Source organism: Bicyclus anynana, chromosome 23 (genome assembly GCF_947172395.1).
Source record: "Bicyclus anynana chromosome 23, ilBicAnyn1.1, whole genome shotgun sequence".
In the NCBI taxonomy this organism is placed as follows: domain Eukaryota; kingdom Metazoa; phylum Arthropoda; class Insecta; order Lepidoptera; family Nymphalidae; genus Bicyclus; species Bicyclus anynana.
In genome coordinates this window covers 4128867-4144716 of record NC_069105.1, presented here as the reverse complement: position 1 = coordinate 4144716, position 15850 = coordinate 4128867, and the positions used below count along the sequence as shown (strand labels likewise).

General features: G+C 39.4%; 2 protein-coding genes across 7 annotated transcripts in view; one reads left to right on the top strand and one right to left on the bottom strand.

The window, feature by feature from the left end:
* The window catches only part of LOC128199412 (facilitated trehalose transporter Tret1-2 homolog), a 58096-nt gene extending 54018 nt beyond the window's left edge, over positions 1-4078 (bottom strand). The window contains exon 1 of the mRNA XM_052888752.1: positions 3596-4078. Coding sequence (XP_052744712.1) covers positions 3596-3636 — 41 coding nt within the window. The 5' untranslated portion in view covers positions 3637-4078. The remainder of the gene's footprint in view (positions 1-3595) is intronic.
* The window catches only part of LOC112048480 (neurobeachin), a 542152-nt gene that overhangs the window by 522255 nt on the left and 4047 nt on the right, over positions 1-15850 (top strand). For all 6 annotated transcript variants that reach the window (XM_052888748.1, XM_052888746.1, XM_052888747.1 and 3 more), the window contains 8 exons: positions 5114-5226; positions 5785-5925; positions 10628-10747; positions 11527-11746; positions 12262-12572; positions 13730-13853; positions 14356-14517; positions 15143-15272. In XM_052888748.1, coding sequence (XP_052744708.1) covers positions 5114-5226; positions 5785-5925; positions 10628-10747; positions 11527-11746; positions 12262-12572; positions 13730-13853; positions 14356-14517; positions 15143-15272 — 1321 coding nt within the window. The remainder of the gene's footprint in view (positions 1-5113; positions 5227-5784; positions 5926-10627; positions 10748-11526; positions 11747-12261; positions 12573-13729; positions 13854-14355; positions 14518-15142; positions 15273-15850) is intronic.

Sequence of the window (15850 nt, the reverse complement as noted above, 5' to 3'; positions counted from 1 at the left end):
AGCTTGGTGGCAACTCTTGAAGTTTTATTTTTAACGGTGTTTTTCAAAGGGTTTCCGCACCGCTGGCACTTTAAGACATGATTCTTCATTATAACCTGCAGAAAACAATAAAAATACACTTTTGAGTGTCTGGTCCCTTAACACCTCCTACCTTCCAAAGCCACAGTCCAAACTCCATAATATGACTTTCAACCTTCATAAAATGAAGTATGTCTGACTACCGCATGCTCTCGTTCTATTCCTACTATTACTGTCTGTATAAAAAACATCGACAGATATTTAAAATATCGATTGTTATTTTATGAATCGTTTATTATTGATTTTTTACTCACTCGTTTGGCCTCCGATTCTATGTAATAAATTACTCTAATTACTTAGTAAGTGAAAAACTAAGGTTGATCCAGTTTATAAAACAAGTGGTCCGTTTTGTAACAATGTTATATCTATAAAAAATAAAACATTGACAACGAGTAATTTGTTGATTAATTAGATTTCTGCAAAAAGATAATAGATACTTATTTGTTTTCTATTATCAATATCAACATCAAACTTATAATATAAGATTGTTTCTGAGTTATAAAGGAATCATTTATTCACAACCAGCGGACGCCCGCGACTTCGTCCGCGTGGAATTCAGTTTTTTTCACAAATCCCGCGGGAATCATTGATTTTTTCCTAGATGAAAAGTAGCCTATGTGCTAATCCAGAGTAAAATATATTCCATTCCATTCCATTCCATTTCCATTCTAAATTTCAGCCAAATCGCTTCAATAGCCGCAGCGTAAAGGAGGAACTAACATACACACTTTCACATACACAAACTTTCGCCTTAATTATATTAGTGTGATCTGATCGTATATTAAGTACCTATAGAGTTTTTTGCCACCCCAAACAGAGAAAACACATCAACAGATCTTATTGTATTTGTAGTTAAGGTAATCTCTGGATCTACTGAACCGATTTTAAAAATTATTTAACCACTAGAAAACCACGTTATTTGCAAGTGTCATAGGTTTTATTTTATCCCCCTGACCTCACGGGAACGGGAATTGCGCGGATGCAACCGCGGGACGTTGGCTAGTATAGAATAAGTTACTCGTTGCTTTAGTTTCTCATTGTATTCTATCTCAATTATTTATGAAAAATCTTTATTTCTAGCTTACTTTCCAAGCAATTAAATTAATTCGTACAAGTAGTAGAGTCTCTACAAATAGGAAAACTTTTTCTCAATTAAAATAAAGAAGGAAAAAATAATTAAATATTATCATATGAACATACTTCTAAATTTTAGAAGTCGATAGGACGAATTGTGCGATACGAGTAGGTAGGTATACGTACATACAGTCATACATGTATAATCTTACTTTATCGAGGAAAAAATTGGTAATCACCCATTAGTGGTAAGAAGCAATTTGTGATAACAACTAATGAGGAAGGAAATCGTCGTTTTGTCTGTACGTAACATTCGCTAATAATAATGGCAGTGTGTTGCTTCACGACGTCATGCTAGTTGCACGATGTTGTTATGTAATGCCGCTAGCTTATGCCGCCGGTTTTGTCCGTGTGTAATTGATATTAAAGTATAGGAAAAGAAAGATAAATAAAATGAATAATCTCCTTATTGTATTGAATAGATGAAGGCGTTACTTAACGGTGATTATTCGAAAGTAATGAAGCATTTATCCGTGAGCTGTGACAGCCCAATGGTTATGACTTCTGCCTTCGATTATGGGGGCATAAGTTCGAATCCGGTCCGAGGCATGCACTCCAACATTTCAGTTATGTGCATTATAAGCAATTAAATACCATGTGTCTTGAACGGTGAAGGAAAAACATCGCGAGGAAACCTGCAACCAAGTGCCTATTTCTCAAATTGACATGGAATATGAGAGCTCATAGTACCTACCTAAGGAGTTTTTATGTCCTATTGATGCTCGGGTATAGGCGATGATTTCCCATCTGTGCCATCAACTATTGCCAATAGTCCACCATGCTGGCCCAATGCGGATTGGCAGACTTCACACGCGTAGAGAATTAAGAATATTCTCTGGTGTGCAGGTTGCCTCACGATGTTTTTCCTTCACCGTTTGAGACACGTGACATTTAATTTCTCAAAGTGCACATAACTGAAAAGTTGGAGATGTCTGTCTGGGTCTGTATTTGAACCCACGCCCTCCGAAAAACTTAAAGCGTTCCAGCTTAGAGCATATTTTTTTGCCTTTAGTTTATAATCTCGGTTATTAAACTACACCTCTTGTACAGTACGTAAATGAAAGTATGTAATTTGCACAACAATACAGATGTACCTACTTTACACAGCTGGTGACAGTTGCCTAATCAGCATTACTGAGCATTTCTTCACCAGTTTGCTAACGTTCTGGTCTATATATTCAGTTGTCGCAGTCTTTGCGAAGTAAATATCTAACATTAATAGACTCGGATAAGCCGCAACTGTCGATGAGTTAATAAAGATCGAAAGGTTAGATAGATTAGATTTAATCTTCTCAGCAGAACCTGCCTTCTGAACCTTTTTTTCTATTCTTTACAAGTTAGTTAGCAATCTCACCTGATGGTAATGATGAAGTCTAAGATGGTAGCGGGCTAACTTGTTAGGAGGAGGATGAAAATCCACACCTCTTTCGATTTCTACACGACATCGTACCGGAACGCTAAATCACTTGGCGGTACGTCTTTGCCGGTATGGTGGTCACTAGCCACGGCCGAAGCCTCCCACCAGCCAGACCTAGACCAATTAAGAAAACCTCAATCGGCCCAGCCGGGGATCGAACCCAGGACCTCCGTCTTGTATATCCACATACCATTGCGCCACGGATGCCGTCAAATGCCTGTGGTAGAGATCTACAAATAATCAAACTTGATGTTTAAAAAGTGCGTATAAAACTATTTTGTTAATTAATCTGATATGATATAATTTTGAATATTATTTTTTCCTACTTTTTTTCATACAAGATACAAACGTTGTTTAGAAAATATTGGAATAAAAAACATACTGAACTGAGATCTACTACGTTTTTGGGAGTAGTTTAACCAGGGCTAGACCACTTTAGCTAGAAAATGTATAATTCCTATAAACCCCAGTTAGACTACGTACGTACCTACATAGGTACCCTTGACCTCCCGGATATAAAGACGCGTATATACAACTGTACGCCAAGAAAACCGTCATTTTCTTTAGAATTACTATACTCATGAAGTTTATACTTTTGAATTTGCTAAGAATGTCTAGCAAGGAACTCGCTCCTTTGATATTCCTGTAGTTCTATATCTAGCAGGGTTATCTTTGGGCTATCTACTATAGCAAAAGGTCAGTGACATCGCACATTGCGTGCACCAATCGATTACTACCTACTAACGTCAAACTACGAGTAATTACGAAAAGCGTAGTCTTTTGTTTGTTTATTTCCCAAGATCATCCTGTCATTAAAATACACAGTTTTTACGGAAGAAATTGTTATTGAATAGAGTATATTATTATATTAATAAGGTAAAGAAATTGTAATTGACTAGTATATTTGTCACCAAGCTCAAAAGGTTAAGAACCTAGTACCGGCGGAGTGATTAAAAAAAAACTCACCTTTTTATCATTCTCAAAATACGCGTACGCAGTCTGCGCATATCACTTGACACTTCACATGCACAGATAATACATGAGTTTTCCCGCGCGACACCGACGTCATTCCAATTACGAAATCGTTCGTTTAGAAACACTGACACTTTATGTTTTACTTTTTTTTTTTTTAATTTTATTTTTAATTCATAAAGTGGTGATCATTAGGCGTGGTCGCGACTGCGAAAGTAGGCACTCGTTTGACGAATGGTCGGCTATCAGAGATGGGGTATAGGAAGGCGCGTCACGTGAAAACTACAATAGCCCCGCTGAGACTGTCAGTGGGCCATCGCACGATAAGCGCTCTTGACTCTGTGTGACAAGCAAACACAAACACAAACACCTCGTGTCGGCGGTCAAAGTGCATGCCGGTTGCAATCCAGTTGATAATTTGAACTGTCGATAGATACACGCGATACAAACGGTTTTATGATGTCTTTCAATGTTTTTTTGTACATCTACAAGTTTGATACTTGATTGCAATCTCACCTGATGTTATGCGATGAAGTTTGAGATGGTAGTATTGCTGACTTGATTTAGGTTTTATAAACCATATTATCTACATGGCATCTTACACCAGGCCGTATTGGGCTTATTTTGAAAATATAATTTAGAACGCTGCGTGGTTCCCTTTCCTTTAGGAATAATGTACATTGTAGCTTCCCAATAGTAAAAGAATTTTTCAAATCGGTTCAATAGTTTTAGAGCTATTATTAAATGCAAACAAACAAACTATATAAACAACTTAGTATAGATTTTCTGTTTTCCACTCTCCCCTCAAATAAAGTTTTCGAACTCATGATCGTGAACTTGATCCCTACCCGCTGGGTTTTTGTCGTACGTTAACCAAACCTATTGGTAATATTGATTGACATATTTAAGATAAGGTACGGAAAATATTCTTTATCTAAAAAAACTAATGTGCAAATGTTTACAACAATGCAACCTCTTTTAATTATAATGATATTATTAATTAATTTTTATCGTCTTTTTATTTGAGCTAATTTAATGCTGCGTAATTACTAAGTAGTAAGTACTGTAAACATCTATTTACCAACAACAATTTAGGTCAAATTTCTCTCGACGACAGCGACCACAATGATCAAACTCGACCTCGCCATGGTGGTGGTTTGCGCAACCTATTGCCAATTCATCCTTCGTCAACCGTTGCTTTCCACTAATTCTTTGTTATTCCGTGCCACAAAAAGCAAAAAATGGAACTGATTACCTCAAAGTCATCATTATCATCATATCAGCTGATGGACGTCCACCGCAGGACATAGGCCTTTTGTAGGGACTTCCAAACATCATAATCCTGAGCCGCCTGCATCAAAATTTTATCCAAAAAGATCTTCTAGTTCATATAGTCGTTTACACACATTACTCAACGAACACACTACTAAATCTGTCTTCTACTATGTTAAGAATTAAGATTGCACCTACCTTACGTAGCACATCAAATAACTGTAACAACATTGTCGACAGGCCGCACATACAACGACCTGAACCAGTACCCCGTGTTTCCGTGGGTGCTCACCAACTACGAGAGTGAGGAGCTGGACCTCAGCCAGCCCTCCAACTACCGGGACCTGTCGAAGGTACTACTTTCTTTACATATATGCGACAATTTATGTTAATTAAATGCTATGGGAAAGAGAAAAATGCTGTCAAAAAAAACATAAATATTCCCACTGCAAACATTTGAAAAGTCCTTACTTTCATAATTATTAACCTCCATCTACATTACATAATATGAATCATAGAAGAATGCCATGTTTACAGGAAACAATAATTATTGTCAATTCCTACATCTTCCCTTATCTATACCTACAGTTGCTTAATTGAGATCGCAACTATAACTACCTACATATAGCCGCCTTTTGTATCTATCCTACTTATATCATATGTTTTTGTTACACTTATGTAGAAATAAAGATATGTAGAGTAAACAAATAATCTCAGGCTGTAGCATCAATATATTGTATAGTTTAAATATATTGTCTCCTAAAGTTCTAGTTATGCAAAATTTCACAATGTAGGTATACTTAGGTAAATCGTCTAAATTTGACATAAATATGTAATTGCTAACAAGGTAAGTAAAGGTTTGTAAGGAAGTGCAGACGCATTGGCTAATATTTGCTTATGTATCGCTGCAGCCGATCGGAGCGCTGAACCCGAGCCGGCGCGCGTACTTCGAGGAGCGCTACAACACGTGGGAGCACGAGTCCACGCCGCCCTTCCACTACGGCACACACTACTCCACCGCCGCCTTCGTGCTCAACTGGCTCATACGCATCGTGAGTAATATCCACCCCCCACATTACACGAGTGACGAGGGAAGTAAGCCAAGACATATTTTGGCCACGTCAATTTTGCGCGAGCAAAAGAGAGAAAATTGACGACCCGTACTAGCCGTTAGACTCACTAAGAGCCGTACTAGACTTTAGACTCACTAAGGGCTAGTACGGGTACGTACGACGAATTTTTGCAAGTAAGCAGCAACGCGAGTGGTATTGTGTAGTTGCGACATTAGACCCTGGCTTTGACCATTGCAGCGGTACCTCTGAGAATATTCAAAACACAACAAGAGGATACCAAGTCAAATACAAAGGTGGATAGGCATCTCCTATAGATAAATTGAGGTTTTGATAACCTCTTTGGCACAGTTGGTAATGCTGTGTTTCTCAAAAGAGATCAAGGATTTGATTCTCAACTCAACTCTGTTCAGGATGCTTCATTTTCAAAATTGGTACCACTGTAGGCAAAGACATACTGCCAAGCGATTTATAGTTCCGGCACGATGCTGTTAGATGTATTGGTAGAATAAATTTGTTATTACCTTTTTCTAATAAACCCGCTTCTTCGACTGCATTATTACTTAACATCAGGTGAGCTATCAGCTAGTAATAAAGGACTAATTCGTCATTGTTTCGAAAAGAAGGTTACTTGAAATACATACTACCTACTTCATGCCTAGAACCCAAATCCTACAATAAAATATGGCATATGCAATATGCAGCTTCACAAAAGCGAAGCCGCAAACAAAACCTACAGAGTAAGTATGAAAATACCTTCACTCGTGGAAACAATGTGTGCAGATAATGTGTTAATTATTTTCATTTCAATTGTACTCCATTTCAAAGTTGTTTTTGTTTTTGTCGCGCTAATGATTTCAGGGCTACTCGGACAGATTTAGAAACGGGATTGTCTTAATAAAGCTCTCAAGTGGCGCCGTTTACACGACTGGTGAACGCGTGGTCGCACTGCTAGAGGGGATATTATTATATTAGGACCTTCAATTGTTCTTTAAATCGAAAAGACGAAGAATGTTATTGGTGCTTCAGTAATTATCTAAATGTGAAAAACAAACTCGTTTTGTGTGTCTATGCAGTCATTTAGTCATCCACAGGAAAAGTTTTATAATGTATTGCAAAATTTTAGAAATAGATTCAACAATACTAACTATTACCTACGATACTACATAACATCATATAACATTATTATCACTAAATAATTTCTGATAATAGAAACTGCAAACAAACGTAAGTAAAGCAAACAAAACTGAAGTAATACTAAGATCTACGTAAGACAAATAGCGTGATACTCATGTTAAGACGGGTACAGCCTACTGTGCCGCCTTCACCGTTATATAACACAGAACACTTATGTATACAACACATTTACCTGTTTTCAATATATTTTTGATCGTTTCTAAAAATTACTTTCTATATGCGACCTTCATAAATAATCCTTTAAAATATATACCATTTTATTTTTCAAATTATATACTTTATGACATACATATTTTTTGAGGCTTTTTTTTTCTTAAAAATATAAAATTAATTATGGGGAAGAGTTGCCGCGAAGCTAAGTGACTGGCGATTGGAAACATACTTTATTATATTAAGCAGAAAAAATATTAAAAAGAATACACCTTATACTTGAAAAGTTGAGGGGCTAGGCCCATGAAACCTGCTACCATCCAAAGCCACCACAGTCCAAACTGGACTAGGAGCATTGGAGATATGATTTGATCACGAAAATTCACCTTCTATGTTAGCGCTCCACCTTATACTTCATAATTGCTTTCCATCAGCCATTATTGAAGTTAAGCACAAGCCTATATAAAACAAAAATACATAGGCTGACAAACTTTCGACCTTCTTATAATGAGGTGAGTCGTGCTATCGCAGGCTCTCATCCCATAATATTAAATCTCTGACACTGTGGCCACACATTATTATAGTGCGTGCATCGTAAAATTAAAAGCGTAATGAAGTGTGTCCCTCGCACGCATGATTTACGCGGAGAGGACGCGCAGCATTCGTTCATTTTCACACCAAGGGCACAAAAAACGTGATTTATGCGCCCTTCCCGACAGCTCTTAAATATGATACAATTAAGTTTAATGGAGTTTGTACGAGGGAGGTACTTTATATTAGCTGGACTGATACTGTAATTGAAACAAAGGTATTGGGGTGTTTTTAACGCACTCTTATTTTTCCGTGAAAGAAAACGATTGTTGAAATACAAGTGCGGTATGGAAAATGTAAACCAATATAGGATGAATTCAAGTTTTTTCATGATATGCTTTGACAATAATTTCTGATGGAATGCAATGGTAACCTAAAATACAGGATGGGTAATTAGATATGCATCAAAATCATTATCAAATACTGACGTCCGTTTTATCTTCCCTAAGCGATGTAGAATTTAGAAAAGAAGAAAAACTTGGTATTGGGAATTCACCACAAAAGCCTTCTTGGCTTAAACCCTAAGTTCTTTATATGATTACTAGCGGGCGCCCGCGACTTCGTCCGCGTAAATTTTGATGTCAACTTTACTACTACCCCTACCCTACCCTACCCCTACCCCTACCCTATCCACCCTACCCCTACCCCTACCCTACCCTACCCCTACCCTACCACTACCCCAACCCTACCCTACCCTACCCCTACATCTACCCTACCCCTACCTTACCCTACCCTACCCCTATCCTACCCCAAACCTACCCCTACCTTACCTACACCCTACCCCCATCCTACCCCTACCCTCCCCGTACCCTATCCCTTTCCTACCCCTATCCCACCCGTACCCCTACCTCACGCCTATCCTACTCCTACCCTACCATTTCCCTATCCTACCCGTACCTCTACTCTACCACTACCCTACCCCTACCCCTACACTACCCCTACGCTTCCCTACCCGTACCCTACCCTACCCTGTAATTTCTCTATCTTACTCCTACCCTTAGCAAAATCGGTCCAGTCCTTCGAGAGTGGTGGTATGACCAAGAGAAATAGAGACTTCTATGCTAATAATATAAAGAGGTAAAGTTCGTGTGGTTGTAGGAGGTAATCTCTGGATCTACTGGACCGATTTGGAAAATTGTTTTACCAATAGAAAGCTACGTTATTTGCGAGTGTCATAGGCTATGTTTGATCCGCATATTCACACGGGAACGGGAACTACATAAATGAAAGCGCCGGGCGTCATATAGCGGAATTTCTGCGTCTTTTAGAAATTTTGTATTATCTCCGAAACTATTTAAGTAATTAACATACTGTAAAGGGCAAATCTTATCTCCATAATATCCTTGTGATTGTTAAATAATTTATTTTAATAAGGATTAAAGTTTAGTTGTATAAATAATGACGTAAACCTACGTATATAAAATTAATAATTTTTAAAACACAAAAGGTACTATATCTGCTAATATATAGAAGATAGATATGTGGTGTCGCGGACTTTTTTGTAGAACTTTTAAAGATACATAAAGTCTCCATACATTAATTTCAATTTTACACAATAGTTAAGGCAGCGCATGCGAATAAGTCTGTTTAAGAGGATTTTCAGTCCGACCTGTATGACAAAAACTGTGATAATTCGGCTAATATATATGATACCAATATAAAATATAGCCTATAGCACTCCCCGATAATGTAGCATTCTACTGGTGAAAGAATTTTTAAAATCGGACCAGTAGTTCCGAAGATTACCCCATTTAAAAAATGTGACAAACTTACAAACTTACAAACTTTACCTCTTTATAATATTAGTATAGATATATTAAATACAATTTATCGCATCTGGAGTAAGTATCCCTCAATCACATCTCAATCACGTTTCAATTTTACTTGTGCCCCGGCAAGCTATATACCTACGACTCGGGTTCGGAAATCTGAGAAATTATCATACAAAGTTATTGCATGTCACTTCATAAGTAACGCACACCTAAAACGTACTTCAAATCAAATATTATTTTCATAATAGGTAACATCGGCCACATTTAGACTAAACAGTATGCATCATCAAAGCGTGGCCGCGCTCTCTGGTGCAGCGGTCACAGTAAATTACGTGTAACATTAACTAGATGCGAACGACGCCAAAACAATTGCGCCGCGAGTGCTTACGTACGTCGGCAGATGCGCACGCAGTCGACGGCCACTGGAAAAGTGTATACTTTTTTGGATGTTATGAAAATAGAATGCTTGTTACTCAAACTCGATTATGATGATGGGAGTACCTACGTTTGCCTTGTTTGTATATAACAAAGTCCTGCTCAGCTACTTTTTTTGTCTCTCTGATTGTGAATTTGCTGTGAGCACAGAAGCTATGCCAAAATGCAACCTGAGCGCTAGATAATCGTGGGAGCACGGAACTACTTCTAAATATCCTGTAACTGCTGTTACAGGATATTTAGAAGTAGTCCACCAAAGGAATCCACGTTTAAATGAGATAAATAATTGGAAAACGATGGAGAGTAATATAAGCTATTAAAACTCGTTGGTCTATAATATGTTTTTTCCATAAACATTCAACATAACATGAAATTCTGACAAAAAATATTCCGATTTTCAAAAATAATCCAATTGAAATTGCATGTATTTCGCGATTAGGTATGTCATAAATAGGACATCCAAAAATACTGCTGATCCAGCCTTAAATAACCATAATTACGTATTAAAAAGTTAAATAACAAAAGTATGTGTTCCACAGGAGCCAATGACGACGATGTTCCTGGCACTGCACGGTGGCAAGTTTGATCATCCCAACAGATTGTTTTCCTCCATCGCGCTCTCGTGGAAGAACTGTCAGAGAGACACTTCCGATGTTAAGGTACGCAGAAAACAAATATTACAGGATCATCATCATCATTCATCATTAACAGCTGATAGACGTCCACAACTGGATATAGACCTTTCTTGATGGACTTCCAAACACAACGGTCTCGAACCGCCAGCGAGGTCGACCAACACTGCGCTAATTCAACACTTGGTCGCAACTGTCATAAACCCTCTTAAGAAGGCTCAATGTCACTCAGCGGGCGATGGAGCGAGCTATGCGTGAACGAATCAGAAATGAGGAGATCCGCAGGAGAACCAAAGTCATCGACATAGCTCAGCAAGTTGTGAAGCTGAAGTGACAATGGGCAAGGTATTTCGAAGAGCCGATGGACGTTGGGGTCTCAAAGTGCTGAAATGGCGATCCCGCATCGAAAAAATACAGGAAATAAATATGTCCTTATTAAATAAACAGCGTCGCTATAGAACTTCTTGTTCCTTCTTCGCCTTTTTACCACACAATAGCAAGACGCCAAGACCGATGACATCGAGGCATCTCGCACATTACATTTTGCATCTATATTTCTAATTCGTTTAGCTAAAATGTGGAATGCCCTTCCGGCTTGTTTGTGTTATGCCCGCCAAGAGATTTTCAGTGATAAGTGAACTAACGGACTGTAATTCAGTACAGACTCGAACTCAATATGAAGTTATCCAGGGTTAAAAATATATGTGTGATGGTTAAAATTATATTTTAGATTGGAACTTCTTTCAATATACCTGAAGTAAGAGTTTCTGACTTCAATAATTCAATATCCGACCATCTCTTTTCAGGAGTTGATACCAGAACTGTTCTTCCTGCCCGAGATGTTGGTGAACAGTTCAGGCTACAAGCTGGGCATCCCGGACTCTCCGTCGGGCGACGTGGTGCTGCCGCCCTGGGCCTCCTCCGCCGAGGAGTTCGTGCGCATCAACCGCATGGCGCTGGAGTCCGAGTTCGTCAGCTGCCAACTGCACCAGTGGATCGATTTGATCTTTGGCTACAAACAGAGAGGTTAGATATTTAGAAGATTAATGGCCATATAGGATTGATTAGGACTTAACCTCAATTTTCTTCAAAGTAAAGACGCATGCTGCATGGTTGACCCCAAATAATTATAATTGAAAATTTCTTACGCGATTTTAACGTCAACGTATTGCTAAAGTGACTTGTGCCATTGCTTACCGTATGTCTCTAATACCCGGAAATGTGTTACTGTTCTTAGGTCAACTTTCAGGCTGCTTACTGAGGCTGAGTTTGTTGAGGGCTCTCCTCAGACCAAGGCGCTTGAGAACCCTCGTAACTAACTTTAATTTTTCGACCAATTAATTATTATCACCTGACGTTTCGAAAGTTCTTATAAATTACTTTGACTTTGACTTTTGAGCCCGGACTCATCACCGGGAGGTTGATTCGATCCTCGCCCGGTGGACTATCGTCGCACCCAGTCCTAACACGGTCTTTTGCGACTAAAAAGAAAAAAAAAACACGTTTGACATCCTACAACTGACATGCTTTTCGGCACGCAGGTCCTGAAGCAGTTCGCGCGACGAACGTGTTCTACTACCTGACATACGAGGGCGGGGTCCGCTTGGACCAGATCACGGACCCCATCACGCGAGCGGCGGTGGAGGACCAGATCAGAAGCTTCGGCCAGACGCCCGCGCAGCTGCTGAGCGAGCCGCACCCGCCGCGCGCCTCCACCATGCACCTGGCGCCGCTCATGTTCGCCGCGGCGCCCGACGACGTGTGCCTGCGGCTGAAGCTGCCGTCCAACGCGGCGGTGGTGCACGTGTCCGCCAACACCTACCCGCAGCTGGCCATGCCCGCCGCTGTCACCGTGAGTGTTCTCATATTTGGAGCCATTGAATATATCATCATCATTTTCTATCCATATTCTCCTCTTAAATGAGAGTAAAAAGGGTAAGGCCAGTAGTCCGACACGCTGGCCCAATGCGGATTGGCAGACTTCACAAACGCAGAGAATTAAGGAAATTCAAATTGAGACACGTGATATTTTTTACGTGATTTATTTAATTTCTTAAAATGTATGCTGGAGGTGCATGCACTGGACCGGATTCAAATGATCATATCCACTGGGCTATCACAGTACTCTATTGAGTATGTACTAAAGCCGAACTCGATGTGGAATGTTCATCAACAAACAAATTGAAAATAAGGTTATAAATCGCTCGTCAAACAGTCGTCATCGTCTACATCCACACCGATCGGATGTGAGCAGATCCACACAAACTGGCATTCTATAGATTTAGGACATGCTTTTAAAAATACTTTTTACTAGTTTAATATTTAAATTTTTAACGAGTTAAAAGTAGAAGAATCTTTGAGGGCAATTATTATTATTTTTTATGAATATGACCCGATTAAAAAAAAATGCTGTATAAAAGTTTATGAAATTAAAGTATACCACCGTTTAAAAAAGTTGTACACTTATTGAGGTTCTTAAATTAGTATAAAACTTGTGTCTACTCTTTGTAGTTACAAAGTTGCAGCTGGTAAAAATGTATGGGAGGTGCATCTATCCATTAAATATGGAACAATCTGTATATTATTTTGTTTATTTTTTTATTTCTTTTATCATGGTCATAGATAAAGTATTAAGTGTATGCCTTTGCACGTAATTAGCCATTGTAGAACTCGCGCTGCACATTGCACAAAAATCACTCGTGCTACAATGGCCCTCATTACATTACAAGGTAAGGGGGAGCACCAATACCTTCCTGAAGGTGGTTGTTGACAATTTCAACTGCCCCATACTGAGGCACTGGGTACACACTCATATTTGTGTACCCGGTGCATCAGTAAGGCGGGGCAGATATTTAAATTAATTTTAGCTGGTATTAGTATTTTGTATTTCGTACTAACATAGATAATAAGCTAATAACTACTAACACTATATGGGTCAATGGCCTGAAATAAACAGATTTTTTATTTTTTTATTACATGACGGTGGCATAAATAATTATTTTCCCGCAGGTGAGTGCGGCGCGCGCGTTCGCGGCGCACCGCTGGGTGGGCGGCGGCTGCGCGCACTCGGCGCCCGCGCGCCACGCCGACCACCCGCCGCCGCACCACCCGTTGCTCATGGACCCCGTGTGGGGTAAGTGTACTACCACTACTTGATACTATTGGTAAGGGAATTTTCAATACGGTTTAGTCCAATAATAGGCTACTTGCCTCTTTTGTAAACAGTGCTTAAACTGAATTATGGAAGTATTATAAGATATATTTTATTTTGTCCCGTCAATAATAACCAGTAAAAAATTTATATAAATGAAAAAATGTCTAGGTATCATTTTTGCCCCCGAAACACAACACATTAACAAGTGACGTCATTCATAGAAGTAATAACATTGGCGTTTGCAGTGATGTGATATATCACGCGCCAATCACAAACCGATACGTTGTAGCGAATGACGTCACAGTTTATGATTGGCGTTTGCGGTGACGTGATAAAAATACAATTTTGTTTTATAAAAATACGATACAATTACGAGATTATTTTCACAAATAAAAATGTGATTAGAGTTTCTAGGCATCTAAACTGCCTATATGCGTGTAGCCTATTACCCTTCAGAACTTGCGTTTTTACGTGTTTGCAGCGGCGGGCGGCGCGCAGGCGCTGTCGCGGCGGCAGCTGGGCGACAACTTCTCGCAGCGCGTGCGCGCGCGCAGCAACTGCTTCGTCACCACCGTCGACTCGCGCTTCCTCATCGCCGCCGGCTTCTGGGACAACAGCTTCCGAGTGTTCTCCACCGAGACTGGTAACATGCCCTTATTGTCATGTCAATTAAGCGATATTTCCGACGCGCGTTGGCAAATACGTTTTAATGTTAGTCATTAGCTGGCATCTTAACGCAACGGTTCGGTTCCACAGTCCGCTTAGCTCGTAGTAATATTATTTTGTTATTTGTATTTTGTGGTAACTAATAAAGAGTAACTTCAAGAATTTATTTTATGCAAATCCGTGGTACGCATATTCGGCCTCAACTTACCGAGCCGAAATATCTGTAGTTAACCTTCCTACAGTATTTATATTATCAACTTATACTAAGCAACTCTCTACTTAATATCATATTACCACTCAGATCCATATCTGCTAAAGTAACTGACACGATATACAGGGAGACACTTTTTGTAGTGCGCAAATTTCTCTCGGTGCTTCTGTATCGTTAATAGAATATATTTTCATGTTCACTAAGATCCGAGACTATTTTTTATGGTCCCACACTCTCCACCCTTGCATACTCGTCCGAAAGATTTGTCGTCCTAATAAATTTAACGGAGTAAAAATTATTCTCAACGACTCTAGGTACTCTACTCTATTACCCGTACTCTGTTGCCACAATAGTTTCCATGATTACAATGTAGTTATTGTTTGTTTTGCAGCAAAAATAGTACAAATAATATTCGGCCACTACGGCGTGGTGACGTGCGTGTCGCGCTCCGAGTGCAACATCACGTCCGACTGCTACATCGCGTCCGGCTCCGAGGACTGCACCGTGCTGCTGTGGCACTGGTCAGTGCAGCGCAGAGTGTAGAGTATGAGGGAATAGCCAGTGGCGGAATTACCCTGGGGCCCAGTGGGCCCCGGGCCTAGGGTGGCCAGATGTTAGGGGCGGCCATTCGTGGCAAAAAATGTAGGAATAAACAATGAATATACCCTTATACTCCTCGTAATGAAAATAGTACTAATATAAATGTAAATAGCCTTTATTGCTGACAAGTATTTCGCAGTTTACAATTTAACTTATATACTACTACCGGAAGCTTGCAACTTCGTCCACCCTTAGACCTTCTCAGTCTGGCTCTGTCGGAAACTCCGTACATAGCTGACGTTTACTAACTATAAACTGCCAAATTTCTGTGTACGTCATGCCGTTTTCGACCTTTCGCATGTATATATATTCAGTTTACCAATTATGTTTCAGTTAAATATTATCAGCGTGTCCTCCTCACACAACATTTTCTATTTTGTTCTGTCCTGAGTGGTTCGTCCTATTACTTATTTCTTAATCTTATGTTACCTTCTTATTTTCTTTACCGCTTTCCTGTTTTTTTTTCTTTGTTCATCTCAAGGAAGCTACTCTGTTATCT